The following is a 27,141-nucleotide window of genomic DNA, read 5'->3' as shown; positions in this document are numbered from 1 at the left end:
ATGAAGGCATGAGTGAGGCGTGTTATAATTGGAGAGATAGTTTTGCTGCTTTCTAAGGGCCTTGGTTTAAACTGTGTGACAATGTGAAATGTTTTCTGTTTTATATGCAGAGGACACTACACTTTTTCTGTTGTGTTTCAGGACATGTTCTTGCTAGCATCAATGGGGCCCCCTGGTGGTGGGAGGACTCACATCACGCCGCGTTTTCAGAGTCGATTCAACCTCATTAATATGACTTTCCCTAATGTAAGTGTTGCTCTCTTTATGTCTTCCTGTCTTTTCTTCCTATAATTAAGCAGCGTGATATTTTAGCAGGCAGTTATGTTTTACTTTCTCTGTGTAATGCCTTCTTCATTTACACAGGCACATTTTTGCATTTCTTCAGTGTTGACTGTGGTTTTGCTCCTGTTGGTGTTTTCTGTTTGTTAGTGCTTTTTTCATGGCACCCTACAGGAATGACCCTGATTGTAATTATAGCCACGATGACAAATGCTGTAAAATTGCGTTCTCTTTCACATTTCTAACACCCTCAAGTTTACAATTGTGTTCTAGCCTGCCTGTGCGCTGCCCTGCTAATTTACCTCCTACCATCTCCCCCTCCCTCTTTGTTCCCTTATGTGTTTGTTATTCTTATTTTGTAGTTTTGGGCATGTTTATAATTTCCCTGTTTTATTGTTCACTCCCTTCTTCGCTCCCTTCTAATCACCGTCTCTTTTTAGTATTTTCATTTATCAGCTAGCATCAGTTATCTGACTCCAATCTCAACCCTGTTTTCTGTTGCCTTAGAAGAGCTAAATTAAATTTGCTTTAAAAATTGCTGGAGCCATGCTGCATTCAGGATCTAAACACTTGAAATTTTAGTTGCTTTGCCTGGTTTATGTGTGAATTGGGCAGCATGAAATTAGATTTTAAGAAATTATCTTGCTGTTGTAACCACTACACCTGCATTATCCTGGTATGCTACTGACATGTCTGCATGTTGTGTTTTGGGAATATTGTTGCCTTTCCTCTCTGCATGCAGGCCTCCCAGATCAAGTGCATCTACAGTGCCATGATCAACCAAAAGCTCCAGGAGTTTAAGGAGGAGCTGAAGCCCATTGGAAAGCTTCTCACTCAGGCAACCTTAGAGCTGTATAATGGCGTCACTGCCTTTTTTCTTCCCACTCCAGCCAAGATACATTACCTCTTCAACCTCAGGGACATCTCCAAGGTACATTTGTGTACATCAGTATGAACTTCTGTTGCACGGCACATAAATAGTACAACCAAAGACTGCTTAAAATGCATTTTCCATAAAACACTAACTAAACTTCACCTTGGTAAGAATAACACATATCTACTTGGTCACACATTTTCTTGCCTAAAATCACTTTTAGGTGACAGTCTTCATGAGTTCATTCAGATTTTAATGAAAACTCTGAATTATTTAGTACCTTTGAAATTAAAATGCTCTGTGATATATCTCCCCCCCCCCCCCTGTTTATCTCTTGTAGGTGTTTCAAGGTTTACTAAGAGCTCATCCAGACTTCCATGATACCAAAACCAACATTACTAGACTGTGGATCCATGAATGTTTCAGGTGATCACAGTATTTGAATGCCTTTCTGCAGTGCTTTATAAATTAAAATGCATGGGTACTTTTGTCATGTATACAGAGAATAATATCTGGATGATGTGATTTGTCAATTTCAGGGTTTTCTCAGATCGGCTTGTAAACCACAGTGATATGGATACCTTTATTTCTCTCCTAGAGGAAAAACTGGGTTCACTCTTTGACCTCACCTTCCACAGCATCTGCCCGAACAAGCAACTGCCAATATTTGGTACTTAATTATTTGCATTCTGTGCATAAACATTGTTTCTCCAATATGTGTAAAAATACTCCCACAGATGAGTTCATGGGTTGATGGCTAATTTCTAAGTCCATTACCAGCCCAGAATATGTGAAACTGTTTAAATGTGTTTATTGTTGTTCTGTGGGGTAGGTGATTTCATGAGTGAGTCGTCTGTCTATGAGGACCTGCATGACATGAAGAGTCTCAAGAAGTTCATGGAAACACAGCAAGAGGACTACAATCTGACACCTGGCGTGGTGCCTACAAACCTGGTGCTCTTCAGAGATGCCATCGAACACAGTACATCTGAAACGCAACACACACAACCACGCACATTTGCATGCATGTTTAAAACAGGGCAATACACCTGATGCATCAACCCACAGTGTCAGTTCCACCCACAAGTCATTGTACTGTTAAAGGTTTCTCACTTTTAACAATCAGATCTATCTTGAAACTGCTTTGAAAAACAGAGAAAAAGAGCAAAACTAAAAGCTGAGAGACTAAGGACCTATCAGCACGCTCAATACTGTCAGCATGCTATTTTGTGGCATGGTATTTAAGTCAGTAGCAGTGCACTATTGTCTAACTCACACTAATTTTAGTTTGTATATTGTATTTCCTCATGGGATTTCCGGGCACGGTGAAGCTGATGTGTTATATCTTTCTGCTCCCTTTGCAGTTACTCGGATCATTCGAGTGATCAGTCAGCTCAGGGGCAACATGCTGGTGGTAGGTGTCGGGGGCTCAGGTCGGCGAAGCCTGTCTAAGATAGCTGCCTTCATATGTCAGTACCAGGTATTCCAAGTGGAAGTCACCAAGCAGTACCGCAAACTGGAGTTTAGAGAGGGTGAGGTCCGCCACACAACCGTTACATTCGCAGACTTTTGAGAAACTGCAATTTGTCTACTACCTTCCAGTTAAAATGAAAAAAGCTAAAACTAAACATGCCAATTTAATAATATTAGGAAATTCGTGGATGTCAGCATTGCATAAGTTGAATATTTTTACTAGTACAGTGAGGGATTTTAAGTGTGCGTGTGTCTGTGTGTGTGTGTGTGTGGCTTCTAGACATCAAGAAGCTGTACCGTTTGGCGGGTGTGGACAACAAGCCCACAGTCTTTCTGTTCAATGACACCCAGATTGTTGACGAATCCTTCCTAGAGGATATCAATAACATCCTGAGTTCAGGAGAGGTGCCTAACCTATATAAGCCAGACGAGTTTGTAGAGGTGTGTATAGCTTTCATCTGGCCAGTATGTCTTTCTATCTCTAGGGCATATCATTTAATTTCCATACCATATTTATTCATTCTATGAAGCCAACAGGTAGCATATGGGTAAATGAAATCGGTTTTCACAAAGCGTAGATTCAAAATGCTCATATCCTCATGCAGTGTGTAACGCTGTCTCTTTGCCTGTAGGTATGCAATGCTCTTTCAGAGTCTGCCAGGAAAGACAATGTGGCTGAGACTCCTGACTCATTGTTCAGCTACCTGATCGAGCGAGTCAGGAACAACCTGCACATTGTGCTCTGTTTGAGTCCAGTGGGAGAGCCATTCAGGTAGAGTCTATTTATGTAATGTATCCTGACTGACAAGAAGTTCCTGCCCCCTTTTTGGGGGTTTTTCTCCAGATTTTTTTAAACTACTGAATAAATGTGGGACTGGAGGAAGAAAGGGATGAAAGTGTTTTTTGCTGTGCTACAGTATTTAAACTGAGAAATCCACTTTGTGACTCCAAGTAAAATGAACACAATAAACCCTCTATGATATCATTTTAGTCATGGTGATTTGTAAATAAATACATTTAAATCAACTGGCAGCCTTTTACAGAGCGATTAGTCCCTACACCACTCTGCAAAGTTGCAGTTAGAACAGTGGGTCATCTAAGATAAACAAGGTCAAGTTATTTGAGTGATTCTAGAGCAAGGACTCGTGCTGAGACAAACGGCCAGCTGTCTGTACACACAAACATGTAGTGAGCAAATAGATGAACACACATTTTCTTTTGTTGATAAAAACAGCTCTTCACTGACAAGCATTAAGGGAAGAGCTTGTTATGAGTGGTAGGCCTTTTAACCCTTGTTGCGATTAGCGGTGCAGTGTAGCAGTCGCACAATGTTGAGAAGTGGCTGTTTGCCTACAGGAACCGCATCCTCCAGTACCCAGCTCTTGTTAACTGCACCACTATAGACTGGTTCTGTGAATGGCCCAAAGATGCCCTCCTGGAGGTTGCTGAGAGGTACTTGGACGGAATGGAGCTGGGCTCAGTGGAAGGGGTGAGGCATGCACACACAAAGAGACATATGTGCACTTTTACCTTTGAGCATTTAAGCACAGAGGGGAGAAGATATTCCATGATTTGTCTCAAGGTAACATTTCTACGTTTCTGTGTGACGTTTTAGATCCAGACAAAGGTTGCCAGTATCTTTGTGACCACACACCAGTCAGTAGCACAAGTCTCCCAAAGAATGAAACTGGAGCTGAGGAGACAAAATTATGTGACACCAACAAACTACCTGGAGCTGGTGTCTGGATACAAGAAGTAAGCAGCTTTTTACCTTTGAATTCCTCCTTTGCTTGTCTCCACTTTTCCTACCACATTGAAATGCTTCATAAGTGTTTTACGCTCACTTGGATAGCAATGAAGATACACTGCACTGTTGTAGGTTATGAGTTTGAGGGTATTTACAGTTGCAGTCTGTCTGACTCTTCTCTACTGCGCTTCCTTGGTGGTTAAATAGCTCTGCTTGCCCGTTCCATTCCCTAAATGCGCATCTCTGTTAAAATCAGCTTGTCGGGCTTCTGTTTGCGAATGTGTTTGTGCCGATCCAGACTGCTGGCGGAGAAACGCGGTGAGTTGGGAGAGCAGGTGAGCAAGCTGCGTAACGGCCTTCTGAAAATCAGTGAAACGAGGGAGAAAGTGGAGGCCATGTCTCTAGAGCTCGAGGAGGCCAAAAAGCAGGTTGCCGAGTTCCAGAAACAGTGTGATGAATATTTGTCCGTCATTGTGCAACAAAAGAAAGAAGCCGACAGCCAACAGAAGGTATGTGCTACAGTACATGAACATAACTCACTGCAGAGATTGAAGTAATATTTGCGTGGGTTACTTCCACGAGTCACCTAAAGATCCTTTTGAATTAAAACTGAAAACGGATTTTTTTGAAATGTTATGTGGTAGATTGTTACTGAAAAAACGGAATAAATAATAACAGTTGAACTCACATTCACTCACATGTGTGCTTGCATTCAGACGGTGAGTGATGAAAATGAGAAAATCGGGGCAGAAGAGTTGCAGTGTAAAGCCATGGCTGAGAATGCACAGAGAGACCTGGACGAGGCCCTGCCTGCCCTGGAAGAAGCCATGAAGGTATGTTTGTCCCGCTGACTGCTCTCATGGAATAACATGTATGCGCTTACTTTGTTCATTATATTGTCTGGTTTGGTGAGTAATTTGCTACGAGTACCACTCGGCATGTGTTTTATGTCTTATTTGTATTGGATTTTCACACGACTGAGCCTTCTAACAACCACACATTGATGTTTTTGCACATAGGCTCTGGAGTCTCTGAATAAGAAGGACATGACAGAGATCAAATCATACGGCCGTCCTCCTGCACTGGTGGAGACAGTGATGCATGCTGTTATGACCCTTCTGGAGAAAGAGCCAACCTGGGCAGAAGCCAAGAGACAGCTGGGTGAGCGACAGCAGCAGTGCAGAAATTAATTGAAGAGAGAGTTTGGCAAAAGAACAGAAATAACAGGCAAAACTGTAGTGTAGTGAAAATGAGTACAGCACAATCAGAGAATTACAGTCCACAGTTACAATCAGCTTTTTTGAGGAAAAAGGGTGATTGTAAATGTTATATTAGGGGTTAAATGTACTCATTCTTTTTCATCTTTAATACAGCAATTGATTGTTAACTGACTGTCATGTGTCTCTGGCAGGTGAGGGAAACTTCATCAAAACATTGGTTCATTTTGACAAAGATAATATATCAGACCGTGTTTTGAAGAAGATTGGCCTGTACTGCAAGCAAGTGGACTTCCAGCCAGAGATCATCGGCAAAGTATCGCTGGCTGCCAAGTCACTCTGTATGTGGGTCAGAGCCATGGAGGTAAGAGGTCGCTACACACGGTCACACACACTTTTAAACATACTTACAAATAACAATAGTCACCGTGGACCTGCTAGCATATGGTAAGTGGTAGTTGGTTATAGTTAAACATGGCGATATATAACGGATTGTAGATAAACAAAAGACACTGTCATCCACAGTGCAGGTTAAGCACACTACAGCAAAAGAAGAAAGCACATGCCCAAGAAAGTAGAATATGAGAACAGTAACAAAAAAGAAGCTTCGTTACATATGATGAGAAAAAGTCTGGGGCAAAACTAAATCCATGAATGTTTATATGGTTTTTCCAGGTGTACGGTCGTGTCTACAGGGTAGTAGAACCAAAGCGTGCCCAGCTGAATGCTGCCATGGCCCAGCTAGCAGAGAAGCAGGCCGCGCTGGCCGAGGCTCAAAACAAACTACGAGCGGTATGAAGAACCAGTACATCATGGAACCACCAGACAGATATAAGCGTTTGATTGATGAGAGCTCAGTTTGCAAAAGAGCATAATGGCGTTCCATTATTATAATCGATCTGCATGTGTTTGTGAGCAGTTGGGGGGAAAATTGGAGCAGCTGAAAAAGCAGCACAGTGAAAAGCTGGCCATGAAGGAGAGTTTGAGGAAGAAATCAGATGAGATGGAGGTGAAACTGGACCGTGCTGGCAAACTGGTGACTGGACTTGCTGGAGAGAGGGTCCGCTGGGAGGAGAGAGTTGTTGTACGCCCCCCCCACACACACACACACACATACCCACTCACCTGTCTAAACTTAAAATACTACTTAAAATATGGCAAAGAACAATACTTAACATAAAAACCCACATGCATCTTTATGTAATCCAAATCTGTGTGTTTTTCAGGGCCTTGAAGAAAATATGGGGTATCTGGTGGGAGACTGTTTGCTGGCAGCTTCTTTTCTCTCATACATGGGCCCCTTCCTTTCCAACTATAGAGAGGAGTTGCTTCAAATCTGGATGAAGGAGGTCAGGCAGCCAAACACACTGTTAAAGCACCCAGTAAATCCTACTGTGCAGTAAACTTCTAGTGAACGTCTAAGAAAAAAATGCCCTTAAAATTGAATGACCCATGTATACTGTACTCTTTTATTTTTCTTGTTTTTTATTTCTTCTCTCTCTCTTTCTGTATCTGCTTACACTCTTTTCAGGTAAGGGGCTTAGGGATCGCATGTACACCAGGATTCAGTTTTGCAGTTTTTATGTCCAAACCCACAGTGGTGAGAGACTGGAACATCCAGGGCCTGCCCACTGATGCTTTTTCTACTGAGAACGGAATTATAGTCACCCGTGGAAACCGGTCAGTGCATCATTCGGTATCTTATTATAAGTTTTATTATTATTAGTTTTGGGGAATCTCATTTTATTCGTTTTTTTTCTGGATTTAGAGTTGTGCATGTATGTTTTACAGTTTACAAACCATGTGTGAAGGTGTAAATACAACTTCTTATATCTTTCTCTGCTCTTTTTGTCAAGATGGCCACTGATGGTGGACCCTCAAGGCCAAGCTTTGAAGTGGATTAAAAAGATGGAACTATCAAGGGTAAGAACTGGGTTCTTTCTTTCCCACCAAGTGCTGGGTGGGAACATTACATCCTCAAATATAACTCAAAATACATTACTAAACTTTGTTTGACTGCCCATAAAGGTTTAGTAGATACATTTTCATTAACTCTAGCTGTCCTCTCTCTTCTTTCTTTTTTTATTGCCGTGCCTGGTAGCAATGCATTTCCCTTATTTGAGCTGACCTTTTACTTTTCTGAGACTATCACAACTCATCTCAAATTCACTGCACCAACATACCCCCTCAAGTAATTACTGAACCTATGAAGACTGCCTGCCAGTACTTTTTACAAAGCAAATAAGATGAACTTCACTGACATTTAAAAATCTCAACTCAGATGAGTTTATAAATATAAAGAAATACATTTTTAATGATTATGAATGAGGAATTATTTCTGAGGCTGTTGGTATGTTTTTGTGTTTGACAGGCTGTGTTGTTGTTGTCTCTTATCTGCCAAACTCGCAGGGTCTCAAAGTAATCGATTTTCAAATGCCAGACTACCTGCGGGTGCTGGAGAATGCCATCCAGTTTGGGAATCCTGTTTTGCTGCAGAATGTCCAGGAGGAATTGGACCCCTCTCTCAACCCAATTCTCAACAAGTCCCTGACATGCATAGGTGTGATGCAAATGCATGCACACGCACACATAGGCAAAGTCACACTTTAAAATAGCAGCTGGTGAAATAAATTTTTACCTGTTTGAGTGGTTTCAAATCCAGGTGGAGACTTTTCTGTCTGGAGTTGCATGTTCTCCCTGTGTCTGCAAGGGTACTTCCACCCATAGTCTAAAGACCGTTCATTTATAATTCTAAATGAATGTGAGTGTGCCTCTAGGACAGGTGGAGGACACTGGATAGATGGATGGATATGAATTCATTATGTTTATGCGTCTACGTGTTTGCAGGCGGCAGGTTGCTGTTGAAGCTGGGTGATAAGGAGGTGGAGTACAGTGCTGAGTTCCGCTTCTATATCACCACCAAGCTGTCTAACCCCCACTACACCCCAGAGATTTCTGCAATGACCACTATAGTAAACTTTGCTGTTAAGGAGCAGGTGAGCATGCATGTCTGTGAAACCATATGTGTCCTCTGTATGTTCTGGCTACTTAATAACTCCATATAACTCCTAATTTTTGTCTATATGCAGTTTCAGGTATTAGATGCCGTCTTAATTTACCTGTCACTGGGATTTTTGTGTATTTTGCATGCATGCACACAGGGTTTAGAAGCCCAGCTACTGGGAATTGTGGTGCGTAAAGAGCGTCCAGAGCTGGAAGAGCAGAAAGACTCTTTGGTGATTAGCATTGCCTCTGGCAAGAAGAGCCTGCAGGACCTGGAGGATGAGATTCTCAGGTTTCAAACATTGACCTTTGTCCTTCTTCATCAATATTTTCCTCACATAATGGACAATGTTCAGTTTAGATCCAGTCTTTTATTACCACCAGCTGTACCAGTAATAGTAATTATAACATGTTTGTTAAAGTAGCCATGCCTACTGTACCTCCATAAGAACCAGGGATTATATAAAGGAACGGAAAAAGTGTCAACTTCCATTATTCTCTTATTAGTACTTCAGGCAAAAAGTACTTTGAGAAAGAGCAACTGATTAAGACCCTACCCAGCATTAAATATCTGTATACAGTGTATATATATTAATATCTTAAAGATCACAAGTTGTGCATATCACCTTGTTATGGTGATCACTCATGTTTTCAGCCATGCAGTTCTCGAAAGCTCGAAAGGAAATTCTTTCCAAGGAATGAGATGGTTTTCTACCCATGAATGAGAGCAGGTTTTTGTATTTGGGCTGGGGGGTTGTTTTATTTTTATTGTTGTATGTTTATGTCTGTTCTACCAGACTGCTGAATGAGTCAACTGGCTCGCTGCTGGACGATGTGCAGCTGGTAAACACCCTGCAGGCATCCAAAGTGACAGCCACTGAAGTTTCAAAACAGCTGGAAAGCAGTGAACAGACCGAGCTCAAGATCGACTCTGCAAGAGAGGTCAGGTCTCAGGAGAGCGGCAGAGGGGATTGTCCTCCTTTGCTTGGTCTTACAGTAAATGTAGCATTTCTTTATTATTGCATGCTGTTTGGAAATGATAATAAAAAGTCTTTAATATTTTTGTGTTGACAGGCCTACCGTCCATGTGCTGAGCGAGCCTCTATTCTCTTCTTCATTCTAAGTGACATGGGCCGCATTGACCCCATGTACCAGTTCTCATTGGATGCCTACATTAACCTGTTTAACCTCAGCATAGAAAAGAGCAAGCGCAGCCAGAAGCTGGAGGAGAGGATCACCAACCTCAATGATTATCACACATACGCAGTGTACAAGTAAGCATTGTTTTGAAATCACGTCTGCTTCTGTGTGTTACATGATGTATACGATGCATAAATAAACAGTTCTACTTGATAAAAGAGCGAGCTGATGTAGTGATATGCTGCACACTGGGCATGTAATATGTATCTGAACTTGCTGTGGAAAGATCTGTACACCTGTAAGATTTTGATATAATTAATCAGAAACGTACACTTCATCATTTGCTACTGCTGCTGTATCCTGGTGAGTCTTCCTAACGCGTGGTTTTGTGTTGGGCAGGTACACGTGTCGTGGTCTGTTTGAGGCTCACAAGCTGCTCTTCAGCTTCCAGATGTGTGCCAAAATTCTGGAGGTGGCCGGAAAACTCAACATGGATCAGTATAACTTCTTGCTTCGAGGTGGAATTGTAAGAAAAACAGAACAGACACATTGTTGATGGTAAAAGCTTTCCTCACCAGTAGATTTGCTAATATCCCTCAAAAAGACCTGTAGGGTGTATGAGTGTGTTTAGTATATGCTATATATCCTATATTGATGAGATAATTAGACTACTGACTGATGATTGACTGATTGATGCTTGTAGGTTCTTGATAAGAAGGGGCAGATGGATAACCCATTTACCAGCTGGTTGGCAGACTCCAGCTGGGACAACATCACACAGTTGGATAAGCTGCCCGGCTTCCGTGGCATCGTGTCCTCCTTTGAACAATCCTCTCGAGACTGGAACGTTTGGTTCACCAGCTCTGAGCCAGAGAATGCTCCACTTCCAGGTCTGAATGTGCTATAGAGGGTACATTTGTGTTCTTATGGAGGAAAGTCTTCTCACTGTGAGCAAACTGACTGAGCGTGCTCTCCTGAGAGGCCGGGTGAACTGATATGCAAGAAAGTCAGCTTTTTCTTACTGCTGTGCAACAGTTTTAATTACTTGACTATTTGTTTTTCTTCTTGTCTTTATGCATCACTCCTAATAAATTGTATAATTACAGATTTACATTTTTTCCCCCTTTAGGTGATTGGGAGAGTAAGTGTAATGAGTTCCAGAAAATGCTGATAGTGCGTGCTATGCGTCCCGACCGTGTCTCTTTCTGCATTACCTCCTTCATCATTAAACACCTCGGCTCTCGCTTTGTGGAACCACCTGTACTCGACATGAAATCAGTGAGTTTCAGGTCTTTTTAAACTAATTCCTGATATTTTTCCAAGTATCATGATTAAAGGTTTGGATTCTTGTTAATATAATCTTTCTAGTTGCAAGTGAATTTTTGCTTGAAGTGTCAAAATCTCCAAAAATCCCATTGCAGAGTTACTGTTAGGTGTCAAGTAAGTTGCCTTTTTTTAAAAATCGTCTCACTCTCTTCCAGCTTTTTTGATGAATGTGCCATCTTTGTCTTCTCCCTAGGTTGTGGAGGAATCAACTAGCTGTACTCCTCTGATCTTTGTTCTGTCTCCCGGGGTGGACCCTACAGGCGCTCTGCTGCAGCTAGCTGAGGCTTCTGGGATGAGCAACCACTTCCAGGCTCTGTCTCTGGGCCAGGGACAGGCTCCCATTGCCAAGAGCATGATAGAGGAGGGCATTAAGAACGGTGCTAGACCAGTTGCTATGTTTGTTTGTTTGCTTTTTAACGATCACCGTGTCTGATTACTCAAATAGGAATCTACACGTAGAACTAAACTGAACTGACTCTTTCAGGTCATTGGGTGTTCCTGGCCAACTGTCACCTCTCTCTGTCATGGATGCCTGAGCTGGACAAGCTGATTAAGCAGCTACAGCTGCAGAAGCCCCACCCAGACTTCAGGCTCTGGCTCAGCTCTTCACCACACCCTGATTTTCCCATTACCATCCTGCAGGCTGGCATCAAGATGACCACTGAACCACCGAAGGTACACACTCACAGACACAGCTTTGTGTCGCTACAGTCATACAATATATACATTCTTGTATGTGTGAGTTTTACTTGTCACTACATACACGCTACACGTAACTGAAACTATAAGCTCTAAACTCTTAACACTTCCCGTTCTCATTCTCAGGGTGTTAAAGCCAACATGAAGCGTCTTTACCAGCTGGTGACAGAAGCTCAATTCAACAGCTGCAATAAACCCGCGTTCTACAGGAAGCTCCTCTTCTCCCTCTGCTTTTTCCACAGCATCCTTCTGGAAAGGAAGAAGTTTCTACAGATGGGCTGGAACATTGTGTATGGCTTTAATGATTCTGACTTTGAGGTGAGAGATTCATTTGATACAGGAAAAAAACTGTGACAGCTATTGGAAAGGACAGAAAAACAAATGTTTAGTGCAGTGATAATGTTTGTGTTTACATCTGCTGATTGATGTAGTGAAGATCACATGGTTTTGTATGTAAAGAAAAAGATTGATTGATTAGGATAAATGTACGTGTGTCTTTATTAAAGACAACACATTAATTTAGAGTAATTAATAATAAGTATGCAGGTAGTTGATTTTATTTTCCTAACAACACGATGCTCTCCTGTGTCAGAGAACAATAATGTAGTAAACAAAAGTACAACAAAATGCAAATCACAAGAATTTAGTTCAGGTGTGTGAGACTGATTCATTAACATTTCTTTTTTCTTTCTGCTCCAGAGAGTTTTGCACTTGTCCTTGATGTGTTGTGTCAGATTTCAAACCCAGTCTGTTAAGCTCTTTGTCTTAATACTTCCCAGGTGAGTGAGAAACTACTCAGTCTGTACCTGAATGATTATGAGGAGATTCCCTGGGATGCACTCAAGTACCTCATTGCTGGGGTCAACTATGGAGGTCACGTCACCGATGACTGGGACAGACGTCTTCTGACCACATACATCAATGACTACTTCTGTGACGCTGTCATAAACCAGCCATTCTTCAAGTAAGATATTATTCAGTGTGCTAATGCAAGTATACTAGTAACTGCTTCAAACCAGTGCACTGTGCTAATAATTTAAATATGTTTTGGTAAACAAAAGCACTTTTGCAGAAGTACCGATGCCTAAACATTTCCCATATTTGATGCAAACTGTTGCTTCAAACTGAGACTTTCTGAAGCACCTTTTTGCTCACAGAGTGCTAGCACCACCAAGAGGACAGCAAGGTCATCACTTCTTAAGAAAAGCAGATACACCGAGTGCTGTCAAGATCTCTTACTCTGTTTATTTACTGGCTTCACAAATCGTGTGTTTCTATCATTTCTACCCAAAGACTCAGATTTCCCCTTAGATAAATATCAAGTGAAATCTTTGAGGCTTAGAATACAAACCTTCAGTGCTCCATTCACGCAGGAGTAGTTGTAGAACGATTGTTTGCTAATGTGTTGAGGCAATCTGAAGCACAGGAAATTACTACCACTTCATGTTGCTGCTCCCAACAGAACACTTAATCTTATCATATGTATTATGATGATGTTGTCTTTTTTGCACTGTTATTATGCTGATGGGCATTTTATATAATATATATATATAATTATTAACCCCTTTTTCTCTGTCAGGTTATCAACTTTAACCAACTATTACATCCCCCGTGACGGTTCCCAGGCTTTATGCAAGGAATATATCGACAGGATGCCATCCACAGAGCATCCAGAACTATTTGGCCAGCACCCTAATGCTGACATTGCAAGCCAGATCGCTGAGACTAAGACAGTGTTTGACACCCTGCTCTCCCTGCAGCCCCAGGTTACCAGCAAGACTGCTGCTGGGGGTAGTAGAGAAGATAAGGTGAGGGTGAAACAAGTTGGGAGGAGAGAACAGGGATGAAACTACAAAATGTAATAATGTGCATATTGAATAAAGTTGTTTTGTTTTGTTTTTGTTTTGTTTTTTAACGCTGGGCTTAACAGTTAATCAGTGTACTGGGCCGTATAGCCTGAATGGCATCATCTCTCTTTAAAAGTATGTGTAGTAGAACGTGGGAAATGTAATGTTCTTTTTTCCAGTTAATGGTTAGTAATTGCTTGAAAAAGGCTGTCTGCGTGACTCCAGACAGCCATATTTGACAGATTTCTTCCCAGCAATGCTTAGACATCCATATAGTTACATAACACTGGCTAACAGTCATCAGTGTAAGATACAGATCTGGGAATCTGTGCTTTATGGCTTATGCTTCACCCTGAACTTTAAGGAAAGGACTCAGAAGGTTTGTATTCTATAAAACTGAAACTGTGTGTTATTAGGACATTATACTGTTTATTTGGGTTTTGTTGTTTTTAATAAATTAAATTTAAAAAAACTGTTCTGTTAGTTATTAGCAGAGTGCTGTTGTGGTGCAAGATCAAGATCAGAGCATTTATCACAACTTTAAATTGCTTCTAACACAAGTCCCACATGCTGGTCCCACTTAGCTGCTGCTTTTGAATGTTGATGGATCTGATTATATCTAATCACCCGTGCATGGATTTGCTTTCAGATATAGCTCTGTTTATTATTTCTGCTTTGTTTAAAGTCAAGTTAAAGGCACATTATCTCTTAGGATCCTTCTTGGAGGTATTGGCAGTTTGTCTCTGTGCTTTAAATGCTGTAGTTTTATAGTAGTGTGAACAGTCTAATTGGTAAAATCTCATTATCACCACTTTTATATTGGTTCTCCTGGAGTGTGTATTTTACTACTGGGAATGAACCTGTTATATCTGCTTTATTTGTGTTTCTAGGTATTAGAGCTGTTGACAGATGTTCGTGTAAAGATCCCAAAATACATTGAATGCGAGGGCACGAGAACCCTCTTGTTGGACAACCCTTCACCTCTTAATGTGGTCTTGCTGCAAGAGATCCAGAGATACAACTCTCTGCTGAGCACCATTAAGTATGAACTCTGTGTGTGTGTGTGTGTGTGTGTGTGTGTGTGTGTGTGTGTGTGTGTGTGTGTGTGTGTGTGTGTGTCTGTTTTATTGTACCTTGATGTGTAAATCTACAGTTTCAAATGAGTTAAATGTAGGTGTCATATGCCATCAGGTAGAAAAACAAATCTGAGGCTAAAATTGTGCAGTTTCACAGCTGAATAATTGCACTTTATTTTCACTGAATAATTCAGACCCTGCTAACAAAAGTGCTTTCTCTCACGTGTTTGATTTTTTTGATTTTCACTCCTTCCAATTAGCCTCTGTACCAGTTTGAAGACAATAACAGAAATTAAAAAAGCAGAAATTCATATTTATGGTTGGGTCAGCTATTCATATTTTTTTTAAGTTATAAAACAATGCTATTTATTTCTATTTTTAACTTAATGTTGTGGCTCAGGAGCTAAAGCGTACTAATCCTGAATTCCTGATGCATGCATCAGTGTGAGTCAGTCTATGTGGAACAGTTAAGCAGTGGGAAGTAGTAAAACACATAGAATGAAGTGCAATATAAATGTGGTTGAGTACAAAAGTGCTGTATAGGTATCAGTCCATTTACCAGTGTTATTAAAGACAAATCAATAACAGAAAGTTGTGCACTTGATAGAATAACTTAAGTATAACATGGTGTGGTCTTGTCGCAGAGCGCTAATAATCCTAGATGTGTTTTAGGCAGTGCTGGGGCCGTTATTCCAAAAAAAGCCATGTATTACACATTACTCGTTACTTGTCTTAAAAGTAACATAAAGTACATTACGTGATTACTCACCAGAAAAAGTAATTAATTACGTTACTCATTACATTGCTTTGTCATTATGAGACGATGCATTTCAGATCAATTTACAGAATAATTACCAGTTAACAAAATAAACCTTAGATGACAGTTACATGTACCCGCACAAATCCTAATGAGGACTCAGGGGCATCTTTCTTTTAGTGTTTGCATATAAACACGAAGCCAACAACACAAAGCAAAGTTGAAAACCAGCCAAAGACAACTTAAAGTGATTCTACTGTAGACAGATAGAAATGGATGCTACAACGCTGCAAGCCTGACTTCTTATCACTCCTTTTGTTACCTGCTAAAGTTCAGGCTCTGCGTGCTGAGTTGGGTTCAGCATGCGCTCAGCTTTAACATCAGTCTAGGTTCTTGGCTAGCTTTGTGTTAGCATGCTGTCACTGCAGCTTTCCCAGCTGAAGCTGCGTTAGTATTACAGCGCGGTTGTTTCTGTCCTAGACGCAGTTTGGATTTCACCATCCTGCTCTTGTGCTTATGTGCAAGACGAAGAGTAATTTCAAAAGGCTCAATGCTAGTTACTGCTAAACACCTATCAATCAAATGTTTTACACATTTTGTCACAGTTGACACAGTTTTACTGTAACTGTGTATGTTTGTGTTTTAGATCATCTCTGGTGGAACTGGAGAAAGGGATCAAAGGCTTAGTAGTGATGTCACCCAGCTTGGAGGAGATCTTCAACTGTATCCATGATGCCCGTGTACCATCGCTGTGGGAGAAGGTGCAAACACACACGTGCACACAGTTTATTACAGCTACCAGTGCAGGATAGTTATGATCCTTTACTGATCCTTCTTGGGTCTGTCTCCTTATGCAGATGTATTCTTCTGTATATGTCTCTGCTAGCTCAACAAGAACACTGTAGATTATCAAATGCACTTTTCTTCAACTGTGGGTCCGTTTTTTGGGGGTTGTAGAAATGCAAAGACCTGTTATGAGATTAGACTTCTAGGCTAGAAGTTCATTGAGGTTACAAAAACATTAACCCAAATATGCTCCACTGTGCATTCACTGGTTATCTTTTCTCAGCTGCATGAGGCCGCTTCTCACTGTTTAAAAATAAATCGATGCACTCACACGTCCTATGTGTGAAGCACACGTTCTAAGTCATGACAGATGTGAAACTGCATGTGGTACTTTCTGATTATCTTACTTCATAAAGTTGACAGACAGACTACAACGAGGATGGACTGCTAAGATCAATAGTGCTGAGAAAGCTACTTATTGGAAAATTGGGCGCACATGAAAAGCCAAAGAAGATTTTGCTGAATCAGAACTGAAGTAAAACTGAAAAGGAGTAACAGAATGCGTGATTAAAGGCATACTGTGAAGAGAAATGTAACTTTTCTTTGGTTTGGCCGTGCTGTACTGTATAATCAAGCACTGACCAAGCATTTCTGAATAAGGGTCGCAGATAATGTTTCAATACTGACAGAGCGCTGTGTTTATTTTTCCATTACATATTCTGATTTAATCTGCATTTTAAGCCTTCCTCTCCCTGAGATAGTTACCACAGATCCCTTTGGTGTGTTGCTGCTTGACAGAGGCCCTTCAGATGTCTGCTCTGCACTCATATCACATATTGATCCCTGTGATTGTGATCCGATCAGCACGGATCTAATCTGCTTTGAGCCACTGAAACAGCTGCATGCCTGTCTCTGTGCTCACTCACTGGTCTGTTATTAAATGTGTATTTATCCATCACCCTGCCTGGCTACGCAGACATACATTTATTGTTCTGGTCTGTCCACACACACACACACACACACACACACACACACACACACACACACACACACACACACACACACACACACAGATGGGCTCAGTGTGGCTCTGGCTGTATTCCAGCTGTGATTCTGTCCAAATGCTCCATTCTGGCTTCATTATCACTGGACTCTTTACAGTGGGGAGAGAACACAGGGTGCTGTCAGCCCAGGTCAAGGGGCTGGAAAGGCTTCTGACTACAAGGGAGTGTCGGTGTGTGTGTTTAGAGTGTGTTTGTCCACTGACAAGGGTCAGTAAGGGCAGTTCATGTTTATATTCAAGTGTCTGACTTAGAGCTGTGGATGAAAAGCATGTATGTATGCATGTATGTGTTTTTGCTCATGGGTGTATTTGTGAGAGGCTGTTAGTCAGGTGGAGCATACCTCGGGCTTCAGCAGCCAAACAAAGCCAGTGTCTGTGAACTAATCGTAGTGTAATAAGCAAAGTAAACCTTCCAAGGCCTGCTCCACTTTCCTAAAAAGACCCTGAGCTCATTGTGCTCTAGCCAGGAGCTTAAACAGCTCAATATACCGTATGTGTCTGTGCGAGTGTGTGTATCTATTTCCTTTTATAGGAGTATTGGATAGCTATTAGAGTTGTTGCCTCCAGCTGAGCGCCTCTGTTCTGCTGATCACTTGTAAACCTGACGACTCTCCTTATATTTCTTCCCATTCCAGGCTTTTTATTCATCTCTTGGTCTTTTCACTTCAGTTGTGGCTTACTCTTTTTCCTCCTGCTCTCATTTTGTGCACTAGTTCAGTCATTGTCCACCTCCATTCTTCATCGTCTGTATCTCATTCCTGTTTATATGTCGGAAGTATTACCTCCATTCTGCTCTCTTTCTTTCTCGTCACGCTTCATCTGATCCAGGCAGCAACTACAGCCCCTCAAAGAGTGTCCTGCTTATTTATCCCTCCGTCCCTCCATCCCTCTCTTCTCCGCCCCTCCTTGGCATAGCAGCCTGTCATTAGTTCTGAGCTCTCAGACTCATGGCTTTAATTTTGGCCTGCCTGCCTCTCTGTCTCCGGCCATTTTGTATCTGGTTTCCTCACAAGCCTTTGCCTGTATTTGTGTGCGTATGTGCGACGACCATATAATGAATGTGTGTGCGCCTAAGAGACATCTTAAATTAATCATTAAATTGTATATTGTCAATAAAGGCTTGGTGGCTTTCCAGACATGAAGCCTACATTTTGAAAGCATTTAGCTCGTCTGTGAACGTGAGGGCCAACGGGAAACATATATCAATAAGATTGATGCTTATCAGTGTTGCTAAGATGGTATTGTACAGTGAAATTATTACACCCATCTTCAACCTAGGCATCTGTTTGGTCTTTTTACTCTATGACAGCCCTTCTTGGCAGATATGGCGGCTTTAACGTCAGTGACAATGCTGAAAGGTTTAATAGCTAGTTCCTCTGAAATGGAGAATTACTAAGTCATGCTGATATTTATTGTTTTGGAAAGTTACTAGGCACGAGCCATTTCCCAGCTATATCTTTACTGTTACAGCTAACACACGTGTTTTGATTATTTTCACTCTCTGAAATTATAGAGAACTGTGACGGAGTCTGTCACACTAACCCATTGTTGTAATTGTTGCTTTTGAGTAAAAGGTTTTTAAATCAGTGAGTAGACTGACAGAAAAAGTGGTTCGCGAGCATTTATTCTTTGGATCTGAGGCATTAATTTATACGTGACACGCCTTTCATTATACAGATATTTTTGTTTGTAAAGCTGTGTTTGGTATTTCACATTGTGTTTGATGTTACTGCAGATAAGATGACTGATAAGCTACTGAAAAAAACAGATATGAGGGGATATGACTAATGCAGGAACAGTTCGTCTGTTCTGCTTTTCCTTATTTTCTGTCGTATATAAAATTGTGGATGCTCACATTAAACAAAATCATAGTTTCAAATATTAAGGCCATGATGTCTTTAAAATGATTCCTTCAAAGATGGTGACCAGGTTTGGTTGCACTTGAGGTTTGATTGCAGAAAAATGGATATAGCTCTTTTTATTGTTATTGTTATAGTTTATTTTTTATAGTTTAATCATTAATCAACAAATTGATTGGTTACAGTATGATGAAATCAACGCCCCTGAGTTATACTAATTGTTAGACTCATCGAAGCGCAGGTGGGGTTTGTGGCAGAAATCGTCCACTCCAGCTTGGTAATCAACCAAAGGCCTTGTGCAGAGTTTACATTCATTTGAAAGCCTGACTTGTCCACCCTAGCTGGAAAACTGGAAAACCAGTACAATAATCGACTACACAGCAGTGGCAAATGGATTTCATCACAGTAGATGTCTTTCTGAAAGCGCTGTAACTAAGTTTAAGTATATAATTCATCCATTGTTATCTTCCTCAACGCCTTGCGCCAAGACGGTGCAGAGCAGCTTAACACTACTGATGTTGATCATCTTGTTAATATCTCTACTTCTTCACTGTGTACAACTCTAGATAATGTAGCTCCTCTAAGTACGTGACTCACTGGTATAACTCTCAAATGTGTACCTTAAAGCAGATAACTCATAAGCTGAAGAGGAAATGGTGTCTCTCTAATTTAGAAAATCATTATTTAGCCTGGAAAGCCAATTTGATGCTCTATTAAAAAAAGCTCTCTGTAAAGCTGGAACATCTTACTACTCGTCACCGACTGAAGAAAATAAGAACAACCCCAGGTTTCTCTTCAGCTCTGTAGCCAGGCTGATAAGAAGTCAGAGCTCTGTTGAGCCAACAATTCCTTCAACATTAACTAGTAATGACTTTATGAATTTCTTCACAAATAAAATTTGAATTAATTAATTAATGAATGCTTCAATCTTAAATATGATCAACCTATCTCTAATAATCGGCTATGTACCACAGGCCTTTAAGCTAGCTATAGTTAAACCTTTACTCAAAAAGCCATCTCTAGACCCAGCAGTCTTAGCTAATTATAGGCCAATCTCCAACCTTCCTTTCATATCAAAAATCCTTGAAAGGGTAGTTGTCAAACAGCTAACTGATCATCTGCAGAGGAATGGTTTATTTGAAGAGTTTCAGTCAGGTTTCAGAGCTCATCACAGCACAGAAACAGCTTTAGTGAAGGTTACAAATGATCTTCTTATGGCCTCTGACAGTGGACTCATCTCTGTGCTTGTCCTGCTAGACCTCAGTGCAGCGTTCGATACTGTCGACCATAATATCCTATTAGAGAATCAGAATCAGAATGGGTTTATTGCCAGATGTTGAGGTTTACAACATTAGGAAATTGCTGCGGTGCTTCAGTGCAGACAATAAGAATTAAAGTGCTATGTAGAAAGAAAGATATGTGCATGAGATATACATGAGATATATACATGAGAATAAGAATTATGAGTGCTACGTAGAAAGATATATACATGAGTGCAGGTGGTGATCAGTGCCAAACATGAAATGATGCAGTGACACAGCGTAGGGTCATGTGTTAGTGGTGGGAACAGTCATATGGTTATTGTTCATGTGTCCAACAGCAGAGGGGAAGAAACTGTTCTTATGGCGAGAGGTTCTGGTGCGAATGGACCGGAGCCTCCTGCCTGAGGGGAGCAGGTCAAACAGACTGTGTCCAGGGTGAGAAGGGTCAGCTGAGATCCGGGCTGCACGCCGCAGTGTCCTGGAGGTGTACAGGTCCTGCAGAGATGGGAGTCTGCAGCCAATCACCTTCTCAGCAGAGCGCACAACACGCTGCAGTCTCTGTTTGTCCCTGATAGTGGCTCCAGCGTACCACACGGTGATGGAGGAGGTGAGGATGGACTCGATGATTGCAGTGTAGAATTGCATCATCGTCCGTGTTGGCAGGTTGAATTTCTTCAGCTGCCTCAGGAAGTACATCCTCTGCTGGGCTTTCTTGATGACGGAGGTGATGGTGGGCTCCCACTTCAGATCCTGGGTGATGGTGGTACCCAGGAAGCGGAATGAGTCCACAGAGGTGATGGGGGTGTCAGTCAGGATGATGGTGGGGAGTGGGGCTTTGTGCTTCCTGAAGTCCACAATAATCTCCACTGTCTTCTGGGCATTCAGCACCAGGTTGTTGTGGCTGCACCAGGACCCCAAACGTTCAACCTCCCTCCTGTAGGCAGACTCATCCCCGTCCGAGATGAGCCCAATGACGGTGGTGTCATCTGCAAACTTGATTAGCTTGACAGACTGGTGGGTGGAGGTGCAGCAGTTGGTGTACAGGGAGAAGAGCAGAGGAGAAAGAACACAGCCCTGAGGGGAGCCGGTGCTGATGGTCCGGGAGTCCGAGACATTCTTTCCCAGCCTCACGTGCTGCTTCCTGTCCGTCAGGAAGTCAGTGATCCACCGGCAGATGGGATCAGGCACATTCATCTGGGAAAGCTTGCCTCGGAGATGGTCTGGAAGGATGGTGTTGAAGGCAGAGCTGAAGTCCACAAACAGGATCCTGGCGTAGGTTCCTGGGGAGTCCAGATGCTGCAGGATGAAGTGTAGAGCCATGTTGATGGCGTCGTCTACAGACCTGTTGGCTCTATATGCAAACTGCAGGGGGTCCAGGAGGGGGGCCGTGAGGGTCTTGAGATGGGAGAGAACTAGGCGCTCAAATGACTTCATGACCACAGATGTCAGAGCCACGGGTCTGTAGTCATTTAGTCCAGTGATCCTAGGTTTCTAGGATCCTAGGATCCTAGGATCCTAGAGCGATTAGAACATGCTGTAGGTATTACAGGTACTGCACTGCAGTGGTTTGTATCATATCTATCTAATAGACTCCAGTTTGTACATGTAAATGGAGAGTCCTCTTCACACACTGAGGTTAATTATGGAGTTCCACAGGGTTCAGTGCTAGGACCAATTCTGTTTACATTATACATGCTTCTCTTGGGCATTATCATCAAAAGACATAGCATAAATTTTCACTGCTATGCAGATGACACCCAGCTCTATCTGTCCATGAAGCCAGATAACACACACCAATTAGTTAAACTGCAGGAATGTCTTAAAGACATAAAGACCTGGATGACTTGAAATTTTCTGCTTCTAAATGCAGATTAAACTGAGGTTATTGTACTCGGCCCTGAAAAGCTTAGAAACACGATGTCTAGCCAGATGCTTACCGTGGATGGCATTAGCTTGGCCTCCAGTAACACTGTGGGTTGGAGTTAATGGAGTTAGTGGCTGCAACTACTTGTAGTCGGTCTCCAAATGCAAAGAAATCAAAATCAAACCAATCACCATGCAACCACTAATTCCTACTTCTGAGGAGGTGGCGCTCTTGTTCCATAATAGAGCCGTTTCAGGCATACAGCTCTAGCTGTGAACACAGGAGGCCCAGCCACCCGTGGCTTTGTGAGGGGCAGCCAGTCTAAAGGAGGGTTGAGGGAGATAAAACAGCTTGTTTCAGACAGAGGATGAACCGAGGGCCTGCAGTGTAAGAGAAACAGTGATTATTTAGAATTGTGAATCATGCAAAGTGATTAATAAGAAATATGTGGAGTTGGAAATGAGAACAGGTCATTGTTACTTACTTTTTATGTATTCGATAATAAAACCAATTATCACAATCACTTTTATGCTTTGGTCAGTTATTTTTAGATCCCAGCGAGTCTTTATGTATTATCAAATCAGTCAAAGCAAGTAAAGGTTTTCCTGTTGAGATTTGAAGATGCCAGCATGCTGAGACATCCTTGTACATTTCCTCTCAATTCTCACTCACCAGTTCAGTTTCGTGTGCTAATGAGACCTACAGGCCATCAGTGCTCAGTGTGACTGCACTGAACAGAACTTGTTCCTGTTTTGAGTAGCTGCCAACAGCTGGAAGCATGAAATGGTTGTAGATTTTCCACGTCTCACTCATCGTCTCTCACACCCACCCTCTCCTCTAGGCATACCCCTCACTGAAACCCCTGGCAGCGTGGACTAGGGATCTTTGCCAGCGAGTCGATCAGTTTGCACGCTGGGCACAGACGACCCAGCCCCCCAACTTGTTCTGGCTGTCCGGTTTCACCTTTCCCAACGGTTTCCTCACTGCTGTTCTGCAGTCATCAGCTCGACAACGCAACGTGAGCATTCACACAACCACATGCGCACAGGAGACGGTTATGTAATCCCGCTCACTTTGTGATTGATGGCCATATATTTTTGAGTGTCTCAGCTTGTTTTAACAGACGGTTTTGTGAGCTGAACCCAGTGAATCGTGATTCCAAAACTGAAGATTAAACAGCGAAGATTAAATTTCACACCACATAAAATACACATAATATAGACACCCTACTTTGCTTGCTGCGCAGTGTTTATTTGATGAAAACTACTCTATTGTGTGTCCCTGCAGATATCAGTAGACATGCTGTCCTGGGAGTTTATAGTGTCCACTGTAGATGACAGCAAGCTCCTTTACCCACCAAAGGTGAGACACATTGTATTTCTTAAAATTGTATAGAAAATGACACTAATCTGCCGTCGGGCTACTTTTTCTGATCCATTAGCTTTCAGCTGTCATTACAGCTTTACATCACATCTTTCATCTTCACTCAGACACTGGCTGTGTTTTTCCCAGAACAATCTATTTTCATTCAAAGCAGCATCTCTATTTTCATCCCTCAAATACACTCACGTGTAGATGTTTGGGTGTTTTTATAGATCATGTAAAATGTTTTGATTGGTCATATTTTCTTACATTGTAATTATTTAATTTCTATCCCTGATCTCTTTTCTCTCTCTTTGATTTTTCAGTGCCAGTCTGCACTTCTATCATTTCTTAACTTGATGTTTTCCCTCATTTTTTTTTTAGCTTTGACTCTTTTTCCTTCTGTCCAAATGATTTTTTTCTCCCGTTTCTCCCCCGCCTCCCCTTTCTGTTCTCCTCCTTCACACCCTCCTTTTTCCTATCCTCTCTGTACCACTCTTGTGTTCCCATGTTCTCTCTCTCATGACCTACTGCTTCCCATTCACCTCCTTTCTGAGCCACCCTTGTTTTATTCTTATTCTTCTTTCTCTGCCTCTACTCTAGCTTCTCCGTAACCCCCGCCACCCAAACACCACCACCTCTTGCCATCCATCTTTCTTTCTGCAGCTCTCCTCTTCCCTCTTCTTTCCTCTCCTCATTTCATTATCTAATTCCTTGGCAGAGCTGTTAGTCATGTTTTCTTTAATGCAAGAAGTCACCTCCAAGCGAGTGTTTATATCACTCCCCCTCCCCTTTACCTATTTATAATCCATGTTTTTTCCACGTTTTCCTGCTCATGGCCTTCCATACCTGTCTCTTTGGCCCCTCCAGGACGGAGTCTTCGTCAGAGGTTTGTATTTAGAGGGAGCGGGTTGGGACAAGAACAACTCCTGTTTGGTGGAAGCTAAACCCATGCAGATGGTCTGTCCTATACCCACCATCCACTTCAAACCAGTGGAAAACCGCAAGAAGATGGCCAAGAGTGAGTGAAATTCCTTACTTCGTTTCACAAACTTTTTTTTATGTTCCACTTTATTTATTTTCATGTGGTTTTTTGTCACCTGTATTATTATGTTCATCCATAAATCACTTAGTTTGGATTCTTGTTTTTGTTCTCTGTCCTGCTTTGTGGTTTCACTGACTCAGTTGTGTGTCTCTGTGTGAAGGTACGTACCTGTGTCCGTGTTACTACTACCCGGTGCGTGCTGGTGGGGCAGGCCGAGCGTCTTTTGTTGTGGGCGTTGAACTTAAATCTGGAGCTGTGACTCCAGAGCACTGGATCAAGAGAGGAACTGCTCTTCTCATGAGCCTGGACAACTGAAGGCTTTAACAATCACGCACACACTGACTGTAAAACGTTGTTTCTGTGCAAGGTTCAGGTATTCATTGTGTAGTAGTTCTTATTTAATTATTTTATCATCTGTTTTTGTGACTGAAATGATTTCAAATGTGAGTTCTACAGTAAAGTGAATTCTATATAAAGTAGGATTTTACACCTGAGCTCGACTCGTTCTTTGACTCTTTGAAGCAGGTCAGACACATTTCTGGAAGCTCTCCTTCTCTTATTTCTTTTTTTACCTTTTTCTTCTCTCTGCTCTTAAAATGACCGACTGTGCACTCCTCTCCACAGACCTCCATCAGTCTTTCCATGCTGACCCCCTCTTACCCTGCTGAAACACACACATTAACACACCACCGTCTACATACACATGCACAGGAAATCTCCGACTGTGAGGTATCGGCGCTTACTGGAAACCTACTTCTTTGTAACATCTGGATCAAGTGACTGTTGGGTCACGTAAGCGTTTGACTGTGTGCTCAGTGGATTCCTTGGTAACATGATGAGCTATTACATCTATTTTATGCGTTTTTAAAAAGTAGACAGGTCTGGTCTGTAAGTGCATGAGCAGAATAGCATGATTGGAAGGAATAGTGGCTGTTTTTATTCAGCTGTATATCCAAAATTGGCAAAAAAAAAAGGTAAAGAAGCCCTTTTGACCCCTCAGCCATAAAAGGCTAATGGGCTATTGTTACCCCGCCATGGCCAGAGTGGCTATCCTCCACCTGAAGCTCAAAGTGACCTGATGACCCCACGTTTGGAAGGTCTTACTGTATAGTATGTTTATCACAATATAGAGGCTGTGAAACACCAGACACCACGACAATGTGGGCCTGCTGAAGCAGTCTTGAATAAAGTAATGGTTCAGAGTTTGTTCTGAACATTGTGCAGGTCCGATCCTCCTTTGTCTTTTCTGCTAAAGGAGGTTTGAACAGTTATTAAGTGGAAGATTTGACCCCATTCCTCCACATACCCCGCAAATTTATTTTAATGGTTAGTGCAGATTAGAATGGTTTGTGTTATTGGCTTAAGCGGGCTGTGTATATGTGAATGTAGTACTAAATGCTTCACATATTTTCCACTGCATATTTCCAGTGTTTATGAGGAGGTCATAATATATTCCTTCTTGGTTTTTTCACACTTAGTGCTCTAACAGTCATGAAAATATGAAGCAATTGCGTTCGTTTTACAACCTTTAGACTAAAATAATGTTGATAGAAATGTGCAAGAAATTAAATTTGTCTTGTTTTTGCATGCACGTATGCAGAAACGTGTCCAGGGTGTAAAAAAAATAAAAAGCAAGAAAACAATGCAGTTACTCAAGGTGAGGCAGAGGACATTTTTATGCTAATATGCATGTCTCCCGAGCTTGGAAAAACAAGGGGAGGAGAGGGGGGGCAGTGGGTGAAGGAGAAATGAACCCATTCAAACAAATGAATTCTAATGAAGCTTCACAGACAAGACGTTTGGAGTCAGTCAGCGCTGTGAGAGGGAGAGAGAGGGAGAAGCCCCGGACTTCCCCACTGGAAAAGGACTCGGCCCAAACTCCTGAAAGGGAGGGCGAGAAAAACAAGAGAAGGGACCCTGGAGAAAGTAAGCTGGGAGGAAGAATGATTCCAGTAATGAGAGAGGGGGAACCAGTGAGGGGGCGGGGGGAAGCTGAGTTCAAGGTTGTATTCAGAATTAAGGACTGTCCCCCTCAAAGACCAACACAGACTTCCTCGAGGTTTAAGAGCCTCTTTATCAGACCCTAGGTCTGTGTGTGTGTGTGTGTGTGTGTGTGTGTGTGTGTGTGTGTGTGTGTGTGTGTGTGTGTGTGTGTGTGTGTGTGTGTGCGTGCGCGCATTGGTGGTCTCTAGTTGGGTGGGAGATGGAGGGGTGAGCACATGGAATTCAAATTCAAATTGGCTGATTCTCCATCCTGATTGTAACAAATATCAGGCTTGGGAGGTGGGTTTTTGTTTTTGTTTTTTGGATGAGAGCTTAAGCTGAAGTAAACTTGAATGTTGATGTGCTGTGGAGTCGTTTTAGAAACACTGTACAAGTGGTACTAATTAACCCTCCTCACTGACGCGATGTGCGCAGACAGGGATTCAGATTATATTGCTCATCTTCCTCGCGAGACCTGG

At 42.0% G+C, this 27,141-nt stretch overlaps 1 protein-coding gene across 2 annotated transcripts in view; it reads left to right on the top strand.

Moving 5' to 3' along the window:
- Positions 1-25,173, top strand: part of dnah2 (dynein, axonemal, heavy chain 2) — a 63,950-nt gene extending 38,777 nt beyond the window's left edge. For both annotated transcript variants that reach the window (XM_085451607.1, XM_085451608.1), the window contains exons 51-88: positions 142-246; positions 1,022-1,210; positions 1,494-1,579; positions 1,693-1,823; positions 1,986-2,135; positions 2,518-2,685; positions 2,907-3,067; positions 3,259-3,398; positions 3,983-4,115; positions 4,242-4,381; positions 4,672-4,882; positions 5,090-5,206; positions 5,393-5,534; positions 5,785-5,954; positions 6,266-6,382; positions 6,510-6,674; positions 6,817-6,939; positions 7,122-7,270; positions 7,447-7,513; positions 8,000-8,150; positions 8,438-8,586; positions 8,752-8,885; positions 9,391-9,535; positions 9,668-9,867; positions 10,133-10,259; positions 10,437-10,623; positions 10,863-11,011; positions 11,253-11,436; positions 11,544-11,734; positions 11,885-12,076; positions 12,538-12,722; positions 13,338-13,566; positions 14,496-14,647; positions 16,085-16,199; positions 23,114-23,290; positions 23,560-23,634; positions 24,505-24,655; positions 24,840-25,173. In XM_085451607.1, the coding sequence (XP_085307733.1) occupies positions 142-246; positions 1,022-1,210; positions 1,494-1,579; positions 1,693-1,823; positions 1,986-2,135; positions 2,518-2,685; positions 2,907-3,067; positions 3,259-3,398; positions 3,983-4,115; positions 4,242-4,381; positions 4,672-4,882; positions 5,090-5,206; positions 5,393-5,534; positions 5,785-5,954; positions 6,266-6,382; positions 6,510-6,674; positions 6,817-6,939; positions 7,122-7,270; positions 7,447-7,513; positions 8,000-8,150; positions 8,438-8,586; positions 8,752-8,885; positions 9,391-9,535; positions 9,668-9,867; positions 10,133-10,259; positions 10,437-10,623; positions 10,863-11,011; positions 11,253-11,436; positions 11,544-11,734; positions 11,885-12,076; positions 12,538-12,722; positions 13,338-13,566; positions 14,496-14,647; positions 16,085-16,199; positions 23,114-23,290; positions 23,560-23,634; positions 24,505-24,655; positions 24,840-24,994 (5,712 nt within the window). In that variant the 3' untranslated portion in view covers positions 24,995-25,173. The remainder of the gene's footprint in view (positions 1-141; positions 247-1,021; positions 1,211-1,493; positions 1,580-1,692; positions 1,824-1,985; positions 2,136-2,517; positions 2,686-2,906; positions 3,068-3,258; positions 3,399-3,982; positions 4,116-4,241; positions 4,382-4,671; positions 4,883-5,089; positions 5,207-5,392; positions 5,535-5,784; positions 5,955-6,265; positions 6,383-6,509; positions 6,675-6,816; positions 6,940-7,121; positions 7,271-7,446; positions 7,514-7,999; positions 8,151-8,437; positions 8,587-8,751; positions 8,886-9,390; positions 9,536-9,667; positions 9,868-10,132; positions 10,260-10,436; positions 10,624-10,862; positions 11,012-11,252; positions 11,437-11,543; positions 11,735-11,884; positions 12,077-12,537; positions 12,723-13,337; positions 13,567-14,495; positions 14,648-16,084; positions 16,200-23,113; positions 23,291-23,559; positions 23,635-24,504; positions 24,656-24,839) is intronic.
- The last annotated feature ends 1,968 nt before the right edge of the window (positions 25,174-27,141 follow it).

The sequence above is a fragment of the Copadichromis virginalis genome, linkage group LG3 (genome assembly GCF_057382275.1).
Source record: "Copadichromis virginalis isolate Kocher_CV1m ecotype Utaka linkage group LG3, C_Virginalis_male_GT1.1, whole genome shotgun sequence".
Taxonomy (NCBI): domain Eukaryota; kingdom Metazoa; phylum Chordata; class Actinopteri; order Cichliformes; family Cichlidae; genus Copadichromis; species Copadichromis virginalis.
This window is presented reverse-complemented; position numbering and strand designations above follow the sequence as displayed.